The 16,670-nt window shown below is 44.9% G+C and overlaps 1 protein-coding gene across 6 annotated transcripts in view; it reads right to left on the bottom strand.

Annotated features, from left to right (window-relative positions):
* LOC137353256 (beta-1,4-mannosyl-glycoprotein 4-beta-N-acetylglucosaminyltransferase-like) overlaps positions 1-16,670 on the bottom strand; it is a 94,170-nt gene that overhangs the window by 30,906 nt on the left and 46,594 nt on the right. For 5 of the 6 annotated variants that reach the window (XR_010969826.1, XR_010969827.1, XR_010969828.1 and 2 more), the window contains exon 2: positions 12,557-15,227. Coding sequence is in view for 1 of the 6 variants with exons in the window: in XM_068019332.1 (XP_067875433.1) it covers positions 13,700-15,226 (1,527 nt within the window). In the remaining 5 variants the exon portion in view is untranslated. Of the gene's footprint in view, positions 1-11,026; positions 15,228-16,670 lie in introns of those variants that run through there. The other variant, XM_068019332.1, reaches the window with a different exon arrangement.

The raw sequence follows: 16,670 nt of genomic DNA, 5'->3' as shown, positions 1-16,670 counted from the left end.
TCATTCCAAATGCATTCTAACTAGCTCTTCACCAATTCAAATTACAGTCCCTCCGCTTTGTGGTGGCAACACTGCCTCAGAGCTTCCTCACCACCGACAAAACCCAAAACCGGCATCGAGTTTTCGGAAGAGCATGTCAACCCCAATTTTTTGCACCCCTCCCCCCACCATCCTGCCTCCAGAGCTCCACTCCCCCTCCTACTGGCTGGATAAAATTGTGCCCCCTATTGCTGTTCTACATTGAGGCTGCTGTCAATGGATTAAAGATGAACCCTGACTGCTTCTTGCTGTTCATCAGTTGTTAAATGGGTGAGCTGTGATGCTGCAATTCTGACTGACTGGAAAGTTAGCACTGCCCAGAGCATGAGAAGCTCCCTCAGCAAAATCTATTACTGTAGAATGAACAGGTCCTGAAATGCTGCAACAGCTAAGTTCATGGAACACAGGCCATTGCCCAGGGAACACAAATTACACAGCCTCACTCCAACACCCCATCCAGTCATTGGGAGAGTCAACACAGGATAAAACCAGATACACTTCCGCACCATTACAAATTATTCTCAAGTATTTACAGCACAGAAACAGGCCATTTGGCCCAACAGGTCCATGCTGTTGTTTTATGCTCTCCACAAGTCTCCTCCCACCCTTCTTCATTTAACCCCATCAACATATCCTTCTATTCTTTTCTCCCTGATGTGTTTATCTAGCTTCCCCTTAAATACAATATCTTCTTCTTCTTTGGCCTCCTTGTCTCGGGAGACAATGGGTAAGCGCCTGGAGGTGGTCAGTGGTTTGTGGAGCAGCGCCTGGAGTGGCTATAAAGGCCAATACTAGAGTGACAGACTCTTCCACAGGTGCTGCAGAAAAAATTGATTGATGGGGCTGTTGGCTGTCCAGTGAGGTGCAATGACCTCTCCCACTGACAAAGGCAACCCGTGGCGCCCAATCTCTACGCCAATTGAGCTGGACTTATAACCCGTAACTGCTGCTGCCTTCCGTGTTGTTTCAGTCACTGTGAGGCGACTATGGAGTGACCTCTTCATGGCGCATGCCTGGGTGAATGTATGTAGGTTGTGAGTTGCCCAAGCGTTAAAACCCCCTTCTCGGCCTATCTGGTGGGGTCCAAAGGAGTGCCGAGCATGACGTTTGGCACCGGCATGGCTGCAGGAACTGCCGGAAACATGCCAAAGGTGACACATGACCACCTACGGGGTTCCGCTCCGGATTTTCTGTTAGGGTTTCCTCCCTTAGCCTTGGACTCTCCCGAGAGGCCCACAAGGCAGTGGGGTTGTTAGGGTCCCACCCCAACTACTCCCTATGGTAGCGAGTTCCACATTCTCACCACTCTTTGGGTAAAGAAGTTTCTCATGAATTTCCTATTGGATTTATTAGAAACTATCATCTTTATGACCCCTAGTTTTGGTCTCGCCCACAAGTGGAAATATCTTCTCCATGTCTACCCTATCAAAGCTCTTTCATACTCTTAAAAGACCTCTATCAGGTCACCTCTCGGCTTTCTCTTTTCTAGATGAAACAGCCCCACCCTGTTCAATCTATCCAGATATCTAGAACTTCTCAGTTCTGTTATTCTAGCAAATCTGCTTTTCATCTTTTCCAGGGGCCTCTATATCCTTTTTATTATAGAAGACCAGAACTGTACATAATACTCCATATGTGGTCTAACCAAGGTTCTATACAGTGTTATGACCAAGGCAGGAGAAATGCACTGTTAATTCAGTACCATTTCTCCATGAGTCACAGCATATCAATGAATTTTCCCACCTACCGAAGAATAGCCAATTAGAAACTCTATTTACTCCCCAGAATAAAGCACACCAACCAGGTTTCTTTAGACAACAATAACTATTTATTAGACAAAAAAAAAGTGTCTTAACCACTAATGAGATAAATCTATATAAAAGCTCCTTAGGTTCGTAGCTCTCACACACATACACGTACATTAAAAAAAAGGGTTTACAGCCGTTTCGTACGAATAAAAAGAATAAAATAATTCAGTTTGTCATGTTCTGGTAGGAAATCCTTCGGTTGGATGAGGTGTCCCAGAGTCGAATAGTCAGATGCCACTCGAAGTCTCTCCAGGCGAGGTTGATCAACAGTCTGTGATGGGTAGGCGGCCAAGGCAATTCGGCTACGGCAGGCATCACATAGGTCTTTCAGCAGGGGTGTAGTAAAAGGTCTGCTCAGGACTCACAACAGCAGTATAGCAGTAGAAGCTTTCTTCAGGTGCCAGGTTTTCCCAAAACACAGGAGGCAACAAGAACCACATTGAATGCAGGAATTCTTCAGAGACAGCAGGCAGTAGGAATCTGCCACCTTTCAAATGCAGGATTTCTTTTCAAGAGATGCAGTTTCCTTTACAGAGAGAGGTCTCTTTCTCTAGTCTCCCGGGAGGTCAGGTCTAAGTTTCAAAAATGCCTGCTCTTTGTCCAACTCATTCGTTTTTAAAAGAGTCCGAAGTGAAAGTAAATCTTCCTGAGCCAATCATATGATCAGACATAGTGTCTTCGCTGTCATTCAAAGTGTTGCTCTGAGGAGGTCAAAACCCCCTGACTTCCTTGAAACTGCCTGCTTTCCTATTCTTGTATACAAAGTCAACATCCAAAAGTTCCAGCTATTTGCAGGTGTAAACATGTGTTCAAATCCCTCCATAGCCTTGCCCCTCCCTACCTCCATAATCTCCTCCAGCCCCACAACCCTCCAAGATTTCTAATTCTGACCTCTCCAGCATCCCTGATTTTAATCACTCCACCATTGGCAGCTGTGCCTTCAGTGGATCCTTTATCATTTGGGCGTCAGGACCCACCGAGCTGCAGGTCCTTCAGCGAGCTGTTATTCTCTTTGTATACCTTCCGCAGGCTAGGGTCTTTGACCACTTGAATGAGATAGGACTCCAGGTCGAGAGCCTACTTCTCCAACCAAACAGCCTGGGATTCCCACCTTGTGGTCAACCCCTGGCAAACTCCTGACAGAAGAGATTGACATGACGTGATCCTTGCCCACATCCACCATCACTTCAAGGAAGGGAAGCCCCCATTTCATTCTCCAGTCAGCTCAGATTTGACGGAAAAGTCCCAGAACCATTCATCCTCCAGCAGAAAGCTATTAAAAGTACCAGAACGCAGACCCCCAACTATGCATGGAGTAGAGCGAGACTCAAACAAGGCAAGTGGGGGGTCCAAGCACTGCCCATATACCAGTGGTAGCCAGAGCGCATTCCATATACCTGCCGGGGGGCAGTCCAAGGGTCTTCCACACACCAGCCACAGGGAAGTTCTGATGAAAGGTCACAGACCTGAAACATTAACTTTGCTTCTGTCTCCACAGATGCTGCCTGACCCGCTGAGTATTTCCAGCACTTGCTGTTTTTATTTCAGATTTCCAGCACCTGCGGTATTTTGCTTTTATCTCCTTGTATTAAAGGCCAACATACCAGATGCATTGATTCCTGTATCCATAGGCCAACTTTCAGTGATTTGTGTACAAAGAAACCCAAATCTCTGAATCCAACATTTACTAGCCTCATTTTTTTTTTTAGAAAATATTCTGCTTTTCCACTCTTCTTCCACATTATACTCCATCTGCCACCTTCTTGCCCAGTCACTTAACTGTTTACGTTCTCCTCACAGCTTACTTTGAGACCTAGCTTTGCATCCTTAGCAAACGTGGATATATTAAACTTGGTCCCCTCATCCAAGTCATTCACATAGCGTGTACATTGCTGAGGTCCAAGCATTGATCCTTCCAGTGCTCAACTAGTTAAACCCTGCCATGCCAAAGATGATTCATTTATTGCTGTGCTTGCTGTCTGTTAACCACACTCCATACTCCAAATCCATGAGCCCTACCTTTATGTAATAACCTCTTTTGTGCTATTGTATTGAATGCCTTCTGAAAACCCAAGTATACTACTTCCACTGGATCCCTGCCAGTTACACCTTCAAAAAATTAAGATTTGTTAAGCACAATTTCTCTTTCATAAATAGTGCGGACTTGGCTTAAGCATCATGTCAGGTCCAAGGGATTTGTCAGTTTTCAGTTCCATTAATTTCTAAAACCCAGTTAGCTCTGGTCAGCTGCTGTTTAATAAAAACAATTTACTGAATTAACTGCAATTTGAACAGATGTGCAATGCGTTGTAGGTGTATCAATATTAGTTTAACTTTCCAGCCATAACCATTCCATGTATAACCACTTGCAGTTTCCCTGTCCGCCCGTCATCTTCGAACTCTACTTCCACTTGCTTCAGTATCAAGTCACGTATCACAGCATTTTTAAACAGTCACCTGTCTGGCCTTTGGTCCTCCATTGGTCATGATAGTTCCGCATTTGTCGATTGCTCAACCATTTCCTCTCCTCCACCTTTTCTCAAAAAACTCCAAGAGGTTTATCAAACATGATTTCCCTTTCATAAATCCATGTTGACTCTGCCCAGTCCTACCATTATTTTCTAAGTGTCCAGTTATTGCATCCTTTATAATAGATTCTAGCATTTTCCCTACTACTGATGTCAGGCTAACGCATCTGTAGTTTTCCGTTTTCTCTCTCCCACCTTTCTTAAATAGCGGGGTTACACTTTCTACCTTCTAATCTGCAGAACTATTCCAGAATCTACAGAATTTTGGAAGATGACCACCAAAGCACCCACTATCTCTCTATAGCCACCTCTTTCAATACTCGGATGTAGATAGTCAGGCCCAGGGGATTTATCAACTCTCAGTCCCATTAATTTCTCCAGTACTACCATCTTACTAATACTAATTTCATTCACTTCTTCATTCTCGATGGTCCCTTGGTTCTCTAGTATTCCTGGAAGGTTTTTTGTATCTTCCTCTGTGAAGACAGATGCAAGTATTTGTTTAGTTTCTCTGCCATTTCCTTATTCCCCATTATAAATTCTCCTGTATCTACCTGGAGTGGACCTACATTTGTCTGTTTGATTACTTACTTGCTATGATCTTAACATGAACCAATTGGACAGGTTTTCTTGAGTTTAACAAAGAGGTTAACTTTATTGTACTTAAACTGAACAAATTAAAATAATAAACTATGCATCAACTTTCACACGCACACACACCAGAGGTTCACACACACAAATAAATATGTTAGAGTGGGGAAAGGTAGATTGGTCAAGTTAGAGGCCATAGAAAAAAGGGTCTACAGACTGTGGAATTTGGTGATTTGGCTAGCTTCTAGCTGAATTTGGTGGTCCTGAGGCTTTCAGTTTGACGAGATAGACGACGGATTCAGTTGGTCTCTTGGAGACAGTGATGTGGATAATTTCCTCCAACGGGGTTTCTAATTGTAGCTAAATTATGCAGAGGTGGATAGTCAACAGGCAGGGTTTGTTGCTTGCAAGCTGGAATGGAGAGCGAGAGTGAGACTCCCACTTGGGCCTGCACATGTCAGAGAAACACCAGCTTAAAACTGCAGTGGGGAGCGGGGGATCACATGACAGCCACACAGTGAGTCAAGCATGGTAGTTAGCAGTGTTTCTTCATGCTAAAAAGAACAAGCAGTTCCCTTAAACTTCCTGGGTCTTGGTTCTTGCTGGGATGAGCAGACATTTAGTCTCCCGCACAAGCCTTGCAATGTAGGATACAGTGCTGCAAATTAGGTGGCCATCTTAAGCTGCTAGCAAAGTCATCATTTATCTGTTCCTTTTTGCATTTCTTTAAAAATATGAATTCAGATCTCCAGTCAGTGGATTAAAGAAAATTATCATTCAACAAAAGCATGCTGGTGTGATAATGGTCTTAGGCAGACAGCCCTAAAGCACAGTTAACTGAAATTTTGACAAAGCTGACTGTTATATGTTTGGTTCTGTATGCTGCCACTGCAGAGTCTAGCCAGAGAGGTACTTCGACTGTAGTGTTTAAATATTAATATTTATTTCATGACACTCTACACTCGCCTTTGTGGCTCTTTCATAAGCTACGCTGTATCTGTTTGAGAGCCTCTCCCACATGATCTCTTACATCATGGTGGCTGTATTCTTTACACTCACTCAAGATTAACTCTTCAGACCCTTATACTACTTCTCCCCCAACTCTTTATCCAAATATATATTTACATACACCTTTTTTATTTACATACTACCCCATCGGTCCCCATGTCTCTGCCTTCATAGATGCAATCTTTCAGGAGGCTTACAACTCTCCCTGATCTTGTTATCATCAGATGTTGAAGATTGGTAGTCTTTTTCTAATCGCTTGTTTCTAGACTTGGACAGCCTTTGTTAAGGTTTGTAGTACTTAGTGCTTTTTGAAGTTCCGGTTCAACATCTGATTCGTCTAATTGTATGATTGATTGATGTCTTTGCTGTAAAGGAATAAGATTCTTTCTATTTCTCAGTGTAGTTCCTTCTCAGGTTCATAGTATATAAAATCGCTGTTGATCCTTCTCTTTCTGGAGAATTACTCCTCTATTTTGGTCTCATACCCATACCTTTTGCCCGTCTGACAACTTCGGCCAGTTTCTGGTATGGTATCTTCTGTTATAATTATGAGTTTGTTTCTTTCGATACGACTATTCTTTGTCTTGTACTTTCTGCTAATCCTTTCTTTGTAACCCTGGAAGTAACTTCTTGGGTAGAATTGGAAGTTGTGTTCAAAATGTTCTTCCCATTTAGAGTTCTGATGGTGCTAATCTGCACTATTGTGGCCAACCTTGCTCGCAATTTTGGCAGACATAGATGCATTCATCTTGCCTCTGTGCCTGACGAATTTGTTGACTTGCTTCTTCCCGAGTGCTCTGTCCGTGCAGGAACTTGCTGCATTTCTCTTTCGCACTCTGGTAGTCTTTGGGCAGCATGGCAGGCGGTGATGTGCTGTGCGGGTTCTCTCTCCATTGCGCTGGCTGTCTGGTAGGGTCCGGACTCTCCGCAGTGTTCAGGTCGGGGTGGGGGCGGAGGCTCTCCCTCTGTCCTGGCTCTTGGATTCTTGTTGTTTGACTTTTTTTTTTCTCTCAAAGGTGAAGCTCTTCAACAGAGAACTCCTGATTTATGACATACAGTGTTCCTAATATCTGCTTTCTCTTGTACTGAAGTGTTGCCAAGATCAACCTCCCCTGGGCTATGTAACTAAGTTTCTGTTGTTTGCAGGAAGTGTGTGGAAAACCATGGCTCTTTGTCTGTTACACTTGCTCTGGTGTTGAGTTTGAAATTAGCAATAAGTCTGTTGACCAAAATGCTTGATTCAGATTGTTGATCTCGCCAAGAAAACGTTTCAGTTGGTCTGCTGCAGGAGATTGTTTAACTTCATTAACCTCTGTATTGTTGAATGCTTTCACTTTAAAATTGGAGGTAGTCGAGATTTTATTTTGTGATATCTTACTGAAATGCCCTATTTTTCCACAATAAAAGCATTCTGCTCTATTGGATATTGTTCGTGCCTGTGGGTACTCGTGGTGGCTCATCGCTGGCAGGGTCCTTTGCACCACCGCACCCTCCCCCCCAGCATATCTTTGTTCTGGGTGTATCTTTTGCACTCCTCTGGGAAAGGAACTGAACCATTGCAGGAGGTGCCCTGACCGAAGGTCTTTCTTCAACACACAGGATTGGTCTGTTGTTTTTCCTGTCCTCAGCTTGCCTCACCAGCTGAAAGCTTTATCCCGGGTGAGGTCTTCTGTAAGAGAACTGATATGGAATCACCCGCAACAATACTAATCGCTTATCTGTCATCTTTAAGGTCTCCATACTCATCCCTCTGGAAGCCTGTAAAGATCACTGATAATAGTATTGACTGTTTCACCTGCTTTTTGGACCCTTTCGTTGAATTTTGCTCTTTCTATAATCATATTGCGCCACAAAGTGAAGTAGGAATTACAAGCCTTTAAAACTTCATCAAATTTGGCAGATATTTCAAGACCTTGTCTTCCAATTAGGTCATCAGCAATAGCACCAATTGGATACAATAGGGTATTCACTTGCTCTGCTTCAGACTTGCTGTCTAACTTGGAAGCTATTCTAAATTTGAGAAACGCTTTTTCCCCAAAAAACCCAGTTTTGATTCTTATTGGGTCCCTTATGACTTTTGAAACTCTCCGGCATTCCCAATTTTTGATCCATGTTGTTTTATAGCCTTTTTTAAAATAACTGTTCCCCTTTAAGAAGCTGTTTTTCAGGTGAGCTTGCACTAATGGGGTGTGGCAGGTGCTTTTGAGCATCCCCTGCTGTTTTTAAATAGGGTGTTTAAGGGCTTTCCCCCTCTGCTTGAGCACTTCACTTTGTTTACTCAGCTTGCCTAATGGAGTTGACACAGCTGTTTGAATCTTCCCTGCTATTTTTAAACAGGCTTCCCCTTTCTTGGAGAGCTGCAATTTGTTTGCTTTGCTTCTTCAGACTTGGCTGTATTATTGGAGTTATCCTGCTGTGTTCAGGGGTGGAGGTTCCAGCATTTTTCAGTGGTTTCCCACTCTTCACCCTCACACAATGCCTTTAGAGAATTACTTATAACTCTTCAATAGCTTTTATTTTAAGCACAATTCCTTGACCGTCGGTGCTATCACTCACCCGATCGATTGATTTGCAGGCAGCCGCACTTCTGTTCAATGGAGCTTCTCTCCGTCTCTGAAGGTCTGTGATTTTTTTTTTCTCTTTTCAGCTAGTTGTTTTAAATTCTCTCTTCTGGCTGAAGGATGGTAGTTGTTTTAAACTTCTGGGTGTACAAATCTCACTGCCGATCACAATCCCACCACTGTTCACTGTTTTATGTTTGGTTCTGTATGCTACCACTATATAGAGGCTAGCCAGAGCAGTCCTTAGACAGCAGGGTTTAAACATTAATATTTATTTCATAACTATATACACTCCACACAAGCCTGTGTGACTCCTTCAAAAGCCACGTTGTATCTGTTTGAGTGTCTCTCACATGATCTCTTACATTATCATGGTGGGCAGTATTCTTTACTCTCGCTCAAGATCAACTCTTTCAGATCCTTATACTATACTGACCAAAGCCAAGAAACTGAATTATAATCCTGAAACACAGTTAAGTGACTAAGGGAGTGCCTCCCACCTTGCTGCTGGCTTAGCCTTTCTTAGACTCAAAAGGTGGTGAATCTTAACCAGAAATTAACAGTGATACAGCCTTATTTCGGAAATAAAAGGGGACAAACCTACTTGCAAGAGGTAACACCCCTATATGCAAAAAAAACTAGTTATGCAGCTGAGAGATCGTATAAATATGGGAAGCACACAGTGCATTTTTAGATGCGGTGGATTCACATCAGCGTTTTTCAGGGTAAGGGTTCTGCTACGGTGGTTTGGCAACGCCAGTTCTTCCCTTAATTGGGATAGAGGTATCTCACTAAACTCTGCCGCTTTCTACAGAGATTTAAGGGAAATGCTGCTTTAAATATTAATGCATCTCAAATATTTTACTGTAACAATATTTACACTCAAAATTTGTATTCTCTACTGAAATGAGATTATACTTTCCTTCTTTTCTTAGAACTATTAAAGTTGTAATCGACTTCCCATCACGTGAATTGCATGTTCAGTTCTTTATTAAAGGTTTATATAATTTAGAAAATATATCGTCAGTCTTCTGTATCGCAACCCATCTCTGAACATTCTTCATTGGGGAGGTACATTATTAAGTAGAATTGGCCAGACCCTTATAATATCCAGGTTATTATAATCTGGTTAAAATTGTTAAAAAGGACAGTAATATCCTTGGCTTGTTCCTTTTGGGAGAGTTAGAAACAGTTCTTCAGACCCATTCAAGTGTCTGAGAGATCGGTCTTTCTTCAGTTTCAGTGGAAGTGATCATCTGGGGAGTACGCCTGATCCGGAGTAGTAACAAAAAGGGGCTAGGATTATAATCCACTTCAGGACTGGGGGTAATACACTGGCATGGATTGAGAATTGGTTAACGGACAGAAAACAGACAGTAGAAATAAATGGGTCATTCTGCTGTGGACTAGTGGAGTACCGCAAGGGGGGAGCCAAATGTAATATTTCCACGTTGGCTGATGGCACAAAACTAGGTGGGAATGAGAGTTGTGAGGAGGATGCAAAGAGGCTTCAAGAGGATTTAGACAGGCTAATCGAGGGGGCAAGAATATAGCAGATGGAATATAAGGTGGAACAATGTGAAGTTATCCATTTTGGTAGGAAAAACAGAAATGCAGAGTATTTCCTTTTTTGAGAGATTGGAAAGTGTTGATGTTCAAAGGGACCTGGGTGTCCTTGTTCATATATCACTGAAAGCTAACATGCAGGGGCAGCAAGGAATTAGGAAACCAAATGGTATGTTGGCCTTTATGGCAAGAGGATTTGAGTACAGGGAGTAAAGATGTCTTGCTGCAATTGTACAGAACCTTAGTGAAACCGCACCTGGAGTATTGTGTACAGTTCTGATCTCCTTACCGAAGGAATGGTAGATATACTTGCCATAGAGGGAATGCAACCAAGGTTCACCAGACTGAGCCCTGGGATCGTGGGATTGTCCTATGACGAGAGATTGAGGAAACTGGGCCTGCATTCTTTAGAGTTTAGAAGAATGAGAGGTGATCTCATTGAAGCTTATAAACTTCCTACAAGGCTCAACAGGGTGGATACAGGAAGGATGTTTCTCCTAGCTGAGGGGTCTAGAACCAAGGGTCACAGTCTTAGAATAAGATTGAGAAGGAATTTCTTCACTCAGTAGGTGGTGAATCTTTGGAATTCTCTACCCCAGTGGGCTGTGGAGGCTCAGTTATTGAGTATGTTCAAGACAGAGATCGATAGATTTCTAGATATTAAAGATATCAAGGGATATGGGGACAGTGCAGGCAAATGGCATTGAGGTAGATCAGCCGTGATCTAGTTGAATGGCAGAGCAGGCTAAGGGTAATGGATAAGGTAAAAGGATAAGGCTAATGGCCTCCTCCTGCTATTTCCTATGTTCCACCTCTCCTCCCAGACCCAGCCATCTCCCTGTTTACCCTCACAGACACAGACAATGGCAACTCCCATCTCCCCTCCCAGACAAACCTATAACATAAATGAAACTTGGACAAACAGTTCACTACATACAATTTAATTAAATGATTTGGTAAATGTTTAACAGAAACGTCATTAAAAAGGTACAGTTAAGTTTCAGTCTCCATGTATTGTGGCTGAAACAGCGACAGCTTGGGTTCTGCACCCACCGAATCTGAGCCCATGAACCCTCGCCCACCTGTCGAGTGTGGGACACACTGCCCGGGTGAGACTGTGTGTGTGTGTGTGTGTGGGGGGGGGGGGGGGGGGGGGCGGGGGGGGTTTGGGGGGCAGCTGGCCATTTCCCATTGGCAGTTGTGTGATGCAGAGCAGCCTGAGGGTGTTACCCACCTTCACACACAATACAAAACATGCCCGTTGATTGGAGCTGCACTGGAGAATTCTCTCAAATCTTCCAGCAGCAGAACTGGGCCGTTAATTTGACTCCAACAATGATGGTCCTGGGACACAGACTCTGGGGTCTCAAGTCAGAATGAGATGCCCAGACTAACTATCTTTTTCAGTCCAACAGGGGACAGGGACTGTTTATTTCAAAGGTGCTGCTTCGGAAACCAGGCTGTGGAAGGTGAGGTCACCCACAAATGATCTGTCATTACTGACAGTGAACTTAGAACGTCAGTTATGCTTCAGGAGCTGCTCAAGGACACATTTCCTGATTCAAATAAGTGCAACCCCCCCTCTCCTTTTATTACATTGCGCTTCCTCACTCACTTCAGCTGGACATTGCCAGCACACAGCTTTGGGACATTTACCCTCACCTAGAGTCAGGGTCAGTGCCAGTGTGAGGGACAGGTGTGCACTGTGTCGAGTGCTGTAACGCAGCCAATCTCTCTCCACCAGTCGCCTCTTCAGTGGTCTGACTTCAGCCAATCTCAGGCTGGAGATCCAGTGTACTCAGAGTCCGAACACTGACCAGGTAATGCTGCCTATTCAATGCAGCCTGCGTCAGGGCTCGGGTTACAGTGGGTGGGGTGGTCAGTGATTGGTCCCTTCAGTGCAGGCTTGTTGTTGCAGGAGTGATGATGAACTCCAGAAACTATCCGCATTACTTCACAGAACTGAGTGCCAGTGGTTAATTCCAAAACAAAAAAAAAAGTTTCACAGAAACTTCAATCTCGAAGACGACATTACACAGAAGATAAAACACAGACACAAAAAGCCACTCTCCTCACTCCAGCCGAGTGAAAATATAGCAACACTTCGACAAATAGGCCCAGCAGGAAAATTCCAGAGAACCAGTGTTTTTAGGAAGTAAAGAATCACAGGTCAGGTTTGAACTTTGATGTTTTGCTGCAGCAGCCACTCGTGCAGGGCTGAGAGAAGCAGGAGATTTGCACTCCTGCTCTGGGCAGCATTTTAACTTTTAAATAACCTCCATACTTGTTTGGATCCCTCCTGTTTTACAGACACTGCCCCGGAGACAGCAAGCCCCACTCCTGGGACTGGGGCTCGGATCCCATGCTGGGTCCAGTCCTGTCCCAGCCTCTCCTGCACTCAATGCCAGCCGCTGCAATGTGTTACTGGATTAAACAATAATTGTGCTCAGCTCACCAAGTTTTTTCCCTTTTGCCTGGGCTTCCCTCTGTATTGTCCAGTGAGATGACCACTTCGCAGCTCGTGTCTGGTGTCTGAGCTCGACCTCTGGCCATACTCAGGACACCAGCTGATAGAGGAGGCTGGACTCCGACCTTGGGCTTCGGAAATAGCCACAAATGCAACAGACACTAGGAGGCACCATTCATTCTTCCTTGTGATTGGATATTAGCAAAAGCACCAACTGGAATGTGGAGGAGAGATGACTGACATTTGGAACAAGCTCCGCCCTTTTTATCTGACCAATGATGTGTTATCAAGACACTCCTGGCAATGCAGGCTCCCAGGCAATAGGTGCATTGCTCCAGGTTGACCCAGCACTGCTTGGGTCAAGAGAGTTCTCTGAAGTTCCTCATATTCATTGTGTCAGGTCTCTAGGGACAGGACAGCATGCACTTGCGGGACAGAAATTGTACTTCCCTGCTTCCCTCTCCCCGCTTCTCCCTCCCTGCGTCAGGAGCAAGCGTTTCACAGATTTCACAAATAGGAAAATGTAACTACCTCTTTGGCCAGGAGGCAGGGGTGAGTGAAAAGCCACCACTTCCCCCGACTCACCAGGTCGAGGTTCACTCCCCAGTCTGGACCCAGTAGTAATTGCATTTACAATGGACATTTGATTCTTTTACATCACATTTCACAAGAGTCAAGTTTGATCCACAGATTGACTCAGTCTGCCTGAACCTGCAGACTCAGTCGCCAGTCGCCGGCCTCCACCAATCTGCAGGCCACACTCACTCAGCCATGAGACAGCGAGCGGGCTGTTGCTGCTCCCTCTGTCACAGTGCACTGCACTTCAATCGCACAACTCCTTAGGAGGCAGGGAAGAGAAGAGAAATGAGTTTAGTACTCGAAAGAAATCTCAAATTAGAATCTGAATAGAAACCAGCTTTGCCACAAACTGAAAATTCTGGGAAAATAAAGGTGCTGAATGGTTGTGAAGAAAGTCCAAGTGCTGCTGTTTGAAGCTGACTCAAATCGGAAGCACAGCACTCAAGTCGAGTAGTTTGTGAAACCAACAGGTCCCAGTAGTGGCACAATCCTAGACAGTAGATGCGGCACAGTCATCCTGACCCTCTGGCATGGGGCTCACTGCCAGTGACGCTATGTAATCTTCCCAGTCTGATTGTACATCTCAGCAGCCTTTTCAGCCACCTGGCCCCAGCTCTCCTTCCGGTAGGGGTTCTCCAGAATGTATCGATACTTTGCAAAGTTTTGAAGCAGATGTTTGGGAGCGTACATGTGCTCTTTGGGGTCTGCAAGGGGGTAGTCTTGCTCAGTGCCATCAAACCATCCCCCAGTCTGGATCAACTGCTGAATGTAGCTCAACTCCCTTTTCTCCTCATAGTTCCCCCAGCGGGGAAAGTCCCCATTCTGTGCAGACAGTAGCTTATAGCGGATGCCCTCTGGCTTGAAACACCAGGAGCAGTGCCAGCCGGCGAAGTGAAGTGGACTTCCCACCGCCCAGGGCACTAGGATATGCCCCGTGCTGTTCTCGTACTGCCGGAAGTTTGGCATCAGGTAGTATTCCCTCCGCCGCAGCTTGATACCATCACCATTGTACACCATGAAGAGCATAGCCACAGTGCAGCCTGACACCACCTCCAGGCTCCCTGGCTGCTTCCAGAAAAAGCCATAGAGCGACTTGCGCAGATGGAACGCAAATGGCTCGGTCCAACCGTCAAAGAGTTTGAGGAAGAGCACGCCATCGTGAGCTGGGATCTCATCGGCATCGTTGATGAAAAAGATGTCATCGTCCCGCAGATCGATGATTCGACTCATCCCGTTCTGGGTCAGGAAGGTCCGCAGGTAGTCGTCAGCTATCCAACCATCCTGCCTCCCTCCGCTTGGGAAATGGTCCAGGAAAACATACAGGATCTTGTGACTCATGTAACTGTAGCTTCCGTTCAGCAGCATCTCGGCGAATTTCAGGGGTTTGGGCTCCCCAAAGGCGGTGAAGTTGGACTCACAGATGATGAAAACATCGACCACATCGCCCAGCTCATGAAACCGGACGTCCAACAAATCAAACTCGTGGTTGATGTTAACGGCGTTGATGACTCTGCGAGGCACTGCCCGTGGGCTCAGCCGCTCTTTCGTTGGTAGATTAGAATACTGGACCATGGTGGGAACACCACAGTAGGGGCCATGCCAGCCTGGCAGGCAAGGGCACCCAACCCACCGCCGCCTTGGCTTTCCGTTTAACCTCCGGCTCATCACCTTCTGTGTTAGCTGCTTGTCCATTGCATGACGGCCCCAGACCATCGCTCCCTCCACAGATGCTGCCAACTTGGTTCCCTGCTTGAAACAGATGGCTCCAGCCTTGGTTTGGATGAAGTACTTTGTCTCATCATCCTTTAACTCAAACAGGGCTCGGTGTAACTGTGGCCGGCCTCCGTTCTGGGCCTTGGCTGCGATCTGAAGCTTGATGACAGCATTTAGATCCTCCACTGCACTCTGCTTCCAAAAGAACTGAGAGTCGACAAAGATAGACCTGAGGGAAGGGCTGAAGGAAGAGAGCTCACGGGAAAACGTGATGTAGGATAGGGCTTTTAGGAAGTGCATGAAGGAGATGAGACAGAGTCCTGCCATACACAGAACCAGAACCACACGGTGACGCCGCATCTTCATCCTAAACCAGAGAGAACAGAAAACATCAGCAGTTAAAAAAACATTCAAGAACGTTCAAACCATGACCTTCCAAGGCAGAGGCGAGAGTGTGGTTAACACTGAATAATCTGTACAATCACCAACGCTCAGAGCATATCTCACACAGACAAACATGCAGACCTGGTAAAACAGTGACCTCGGAATGACAAAATAGGGTAGAAAAGATCTGGAACCTCTACCCCTCAATCCTCCTCCTTTAACACTCCTTAAAACCTACCTCTTTTGGTCATCAGCTTTAACAACTTTTTGTGGCTCAGTGTCAAATTTTGTTCGATAATGCTCCTGTGAAACACTTTGGGGTGTTTTATGATGTTAAACGATGCTATATAAATTCAACACTCTTGTTACGACCAAGTGAGAAGGGGTCTAGGGATTCCCTCGGGGAGAGGGAAAGAGAGAGAGAAAAGAGAAAGAGAAAAAGAGAGAGAGAAGAGAAAGAGAAAGAGAAAAAGAGAGAGAGAAGAGAAAGAGAAAAAGAGAGAGAGAGAGAGAAGAGAAAGAGAGGAGAGGAGAGAAGAGAAAAAAAAAAAAGAGGCTTCCTTGCTCCAGGTTCCAATTCAAGCAGTCTTCTGCCTCTCTGTGGCACAATTCAAAATCTCCAGTATAATAAAAGCGAAATATTGCAGATGCTGGAAATCAAATAAAAACAAGAAATGCTGGAAATACTCAGCAGGTCAGGCAGCATCTGTGGAGAGAGAAGCAGAGTTAACGTTTTAGGTCAGTGACCCTTCATCAGAACTGACTTGAAACATTAACTCTGCTTTTCTCCACAGATGCTACCAGACCTGAGTATTTCCAGCATTTCACGTATTCAAAAAACTTCACGTTGTCCAGCAGGTTAGTCATGTGACTGGCTAGTTTGAGCACTTCTGTTTGTGGATTCGGCCACCTTAGCAGTCATCCTGGAATGTGAGCTTCCTCACCTTCAATGTCTGGTGATCACAGCCCATTTTGGGTTAAGTGGAGCAAGGAATAATCCTTTGACTCGCCAAGCACTGTCTGTTAGTATGCAAATGTTTTTCCAGCCAAATGTCTGGTAATTAAAAAAAAAGTCCTTTCTTCACTCTGGCAACAGTTTAAAATTCAATGTTCATATGACAAAATTAAAGTGCCTCATTCTTGGCAGGTGGGGGTCTGCATGACACTGTTATTGTGATAAAGGACAGGCTCTTGTACTACATGTGCTGCAAATTCCTCAGCAAGTCCCTGATATCAGAGGGGTTTGGCAGTTGAGGTCAGAGCCTGGCCTTCCCACCTTTAACATCAGGGGAAACTCATCACAATAATTAACCCATCAAATGAGTGGTGAAATGGGCAGGGAGAGTGATGGTTCGAATAAACCAGCCTACAATCAACAAAATATTTTCAAAAATTTCAGGTAAAGAGGCAGAAAGGCAATTGGAAA

Source organism: Heterodontus francisci, chromosome 41, assembly GCF_036365525.1.
Source record: "Heterodontus francisci isolate sHetFra1 chromosome 41, sHetFra1.hap1, whole genome shotgun sequence".
Classification (NCBI taxonomy): domain Eukaryota; kingdom Metazoa; phylum Chordata; class Chondrichthyes; order Heterodontiformes; family Heterodontidae; genus Heterodontus; species Heterodontus francisci.
The sequence above is the reverse complement of the archived record's forward strand: the minus strand, read 5'-3'. Positions and strand labels throughout refer to the sequence as shown.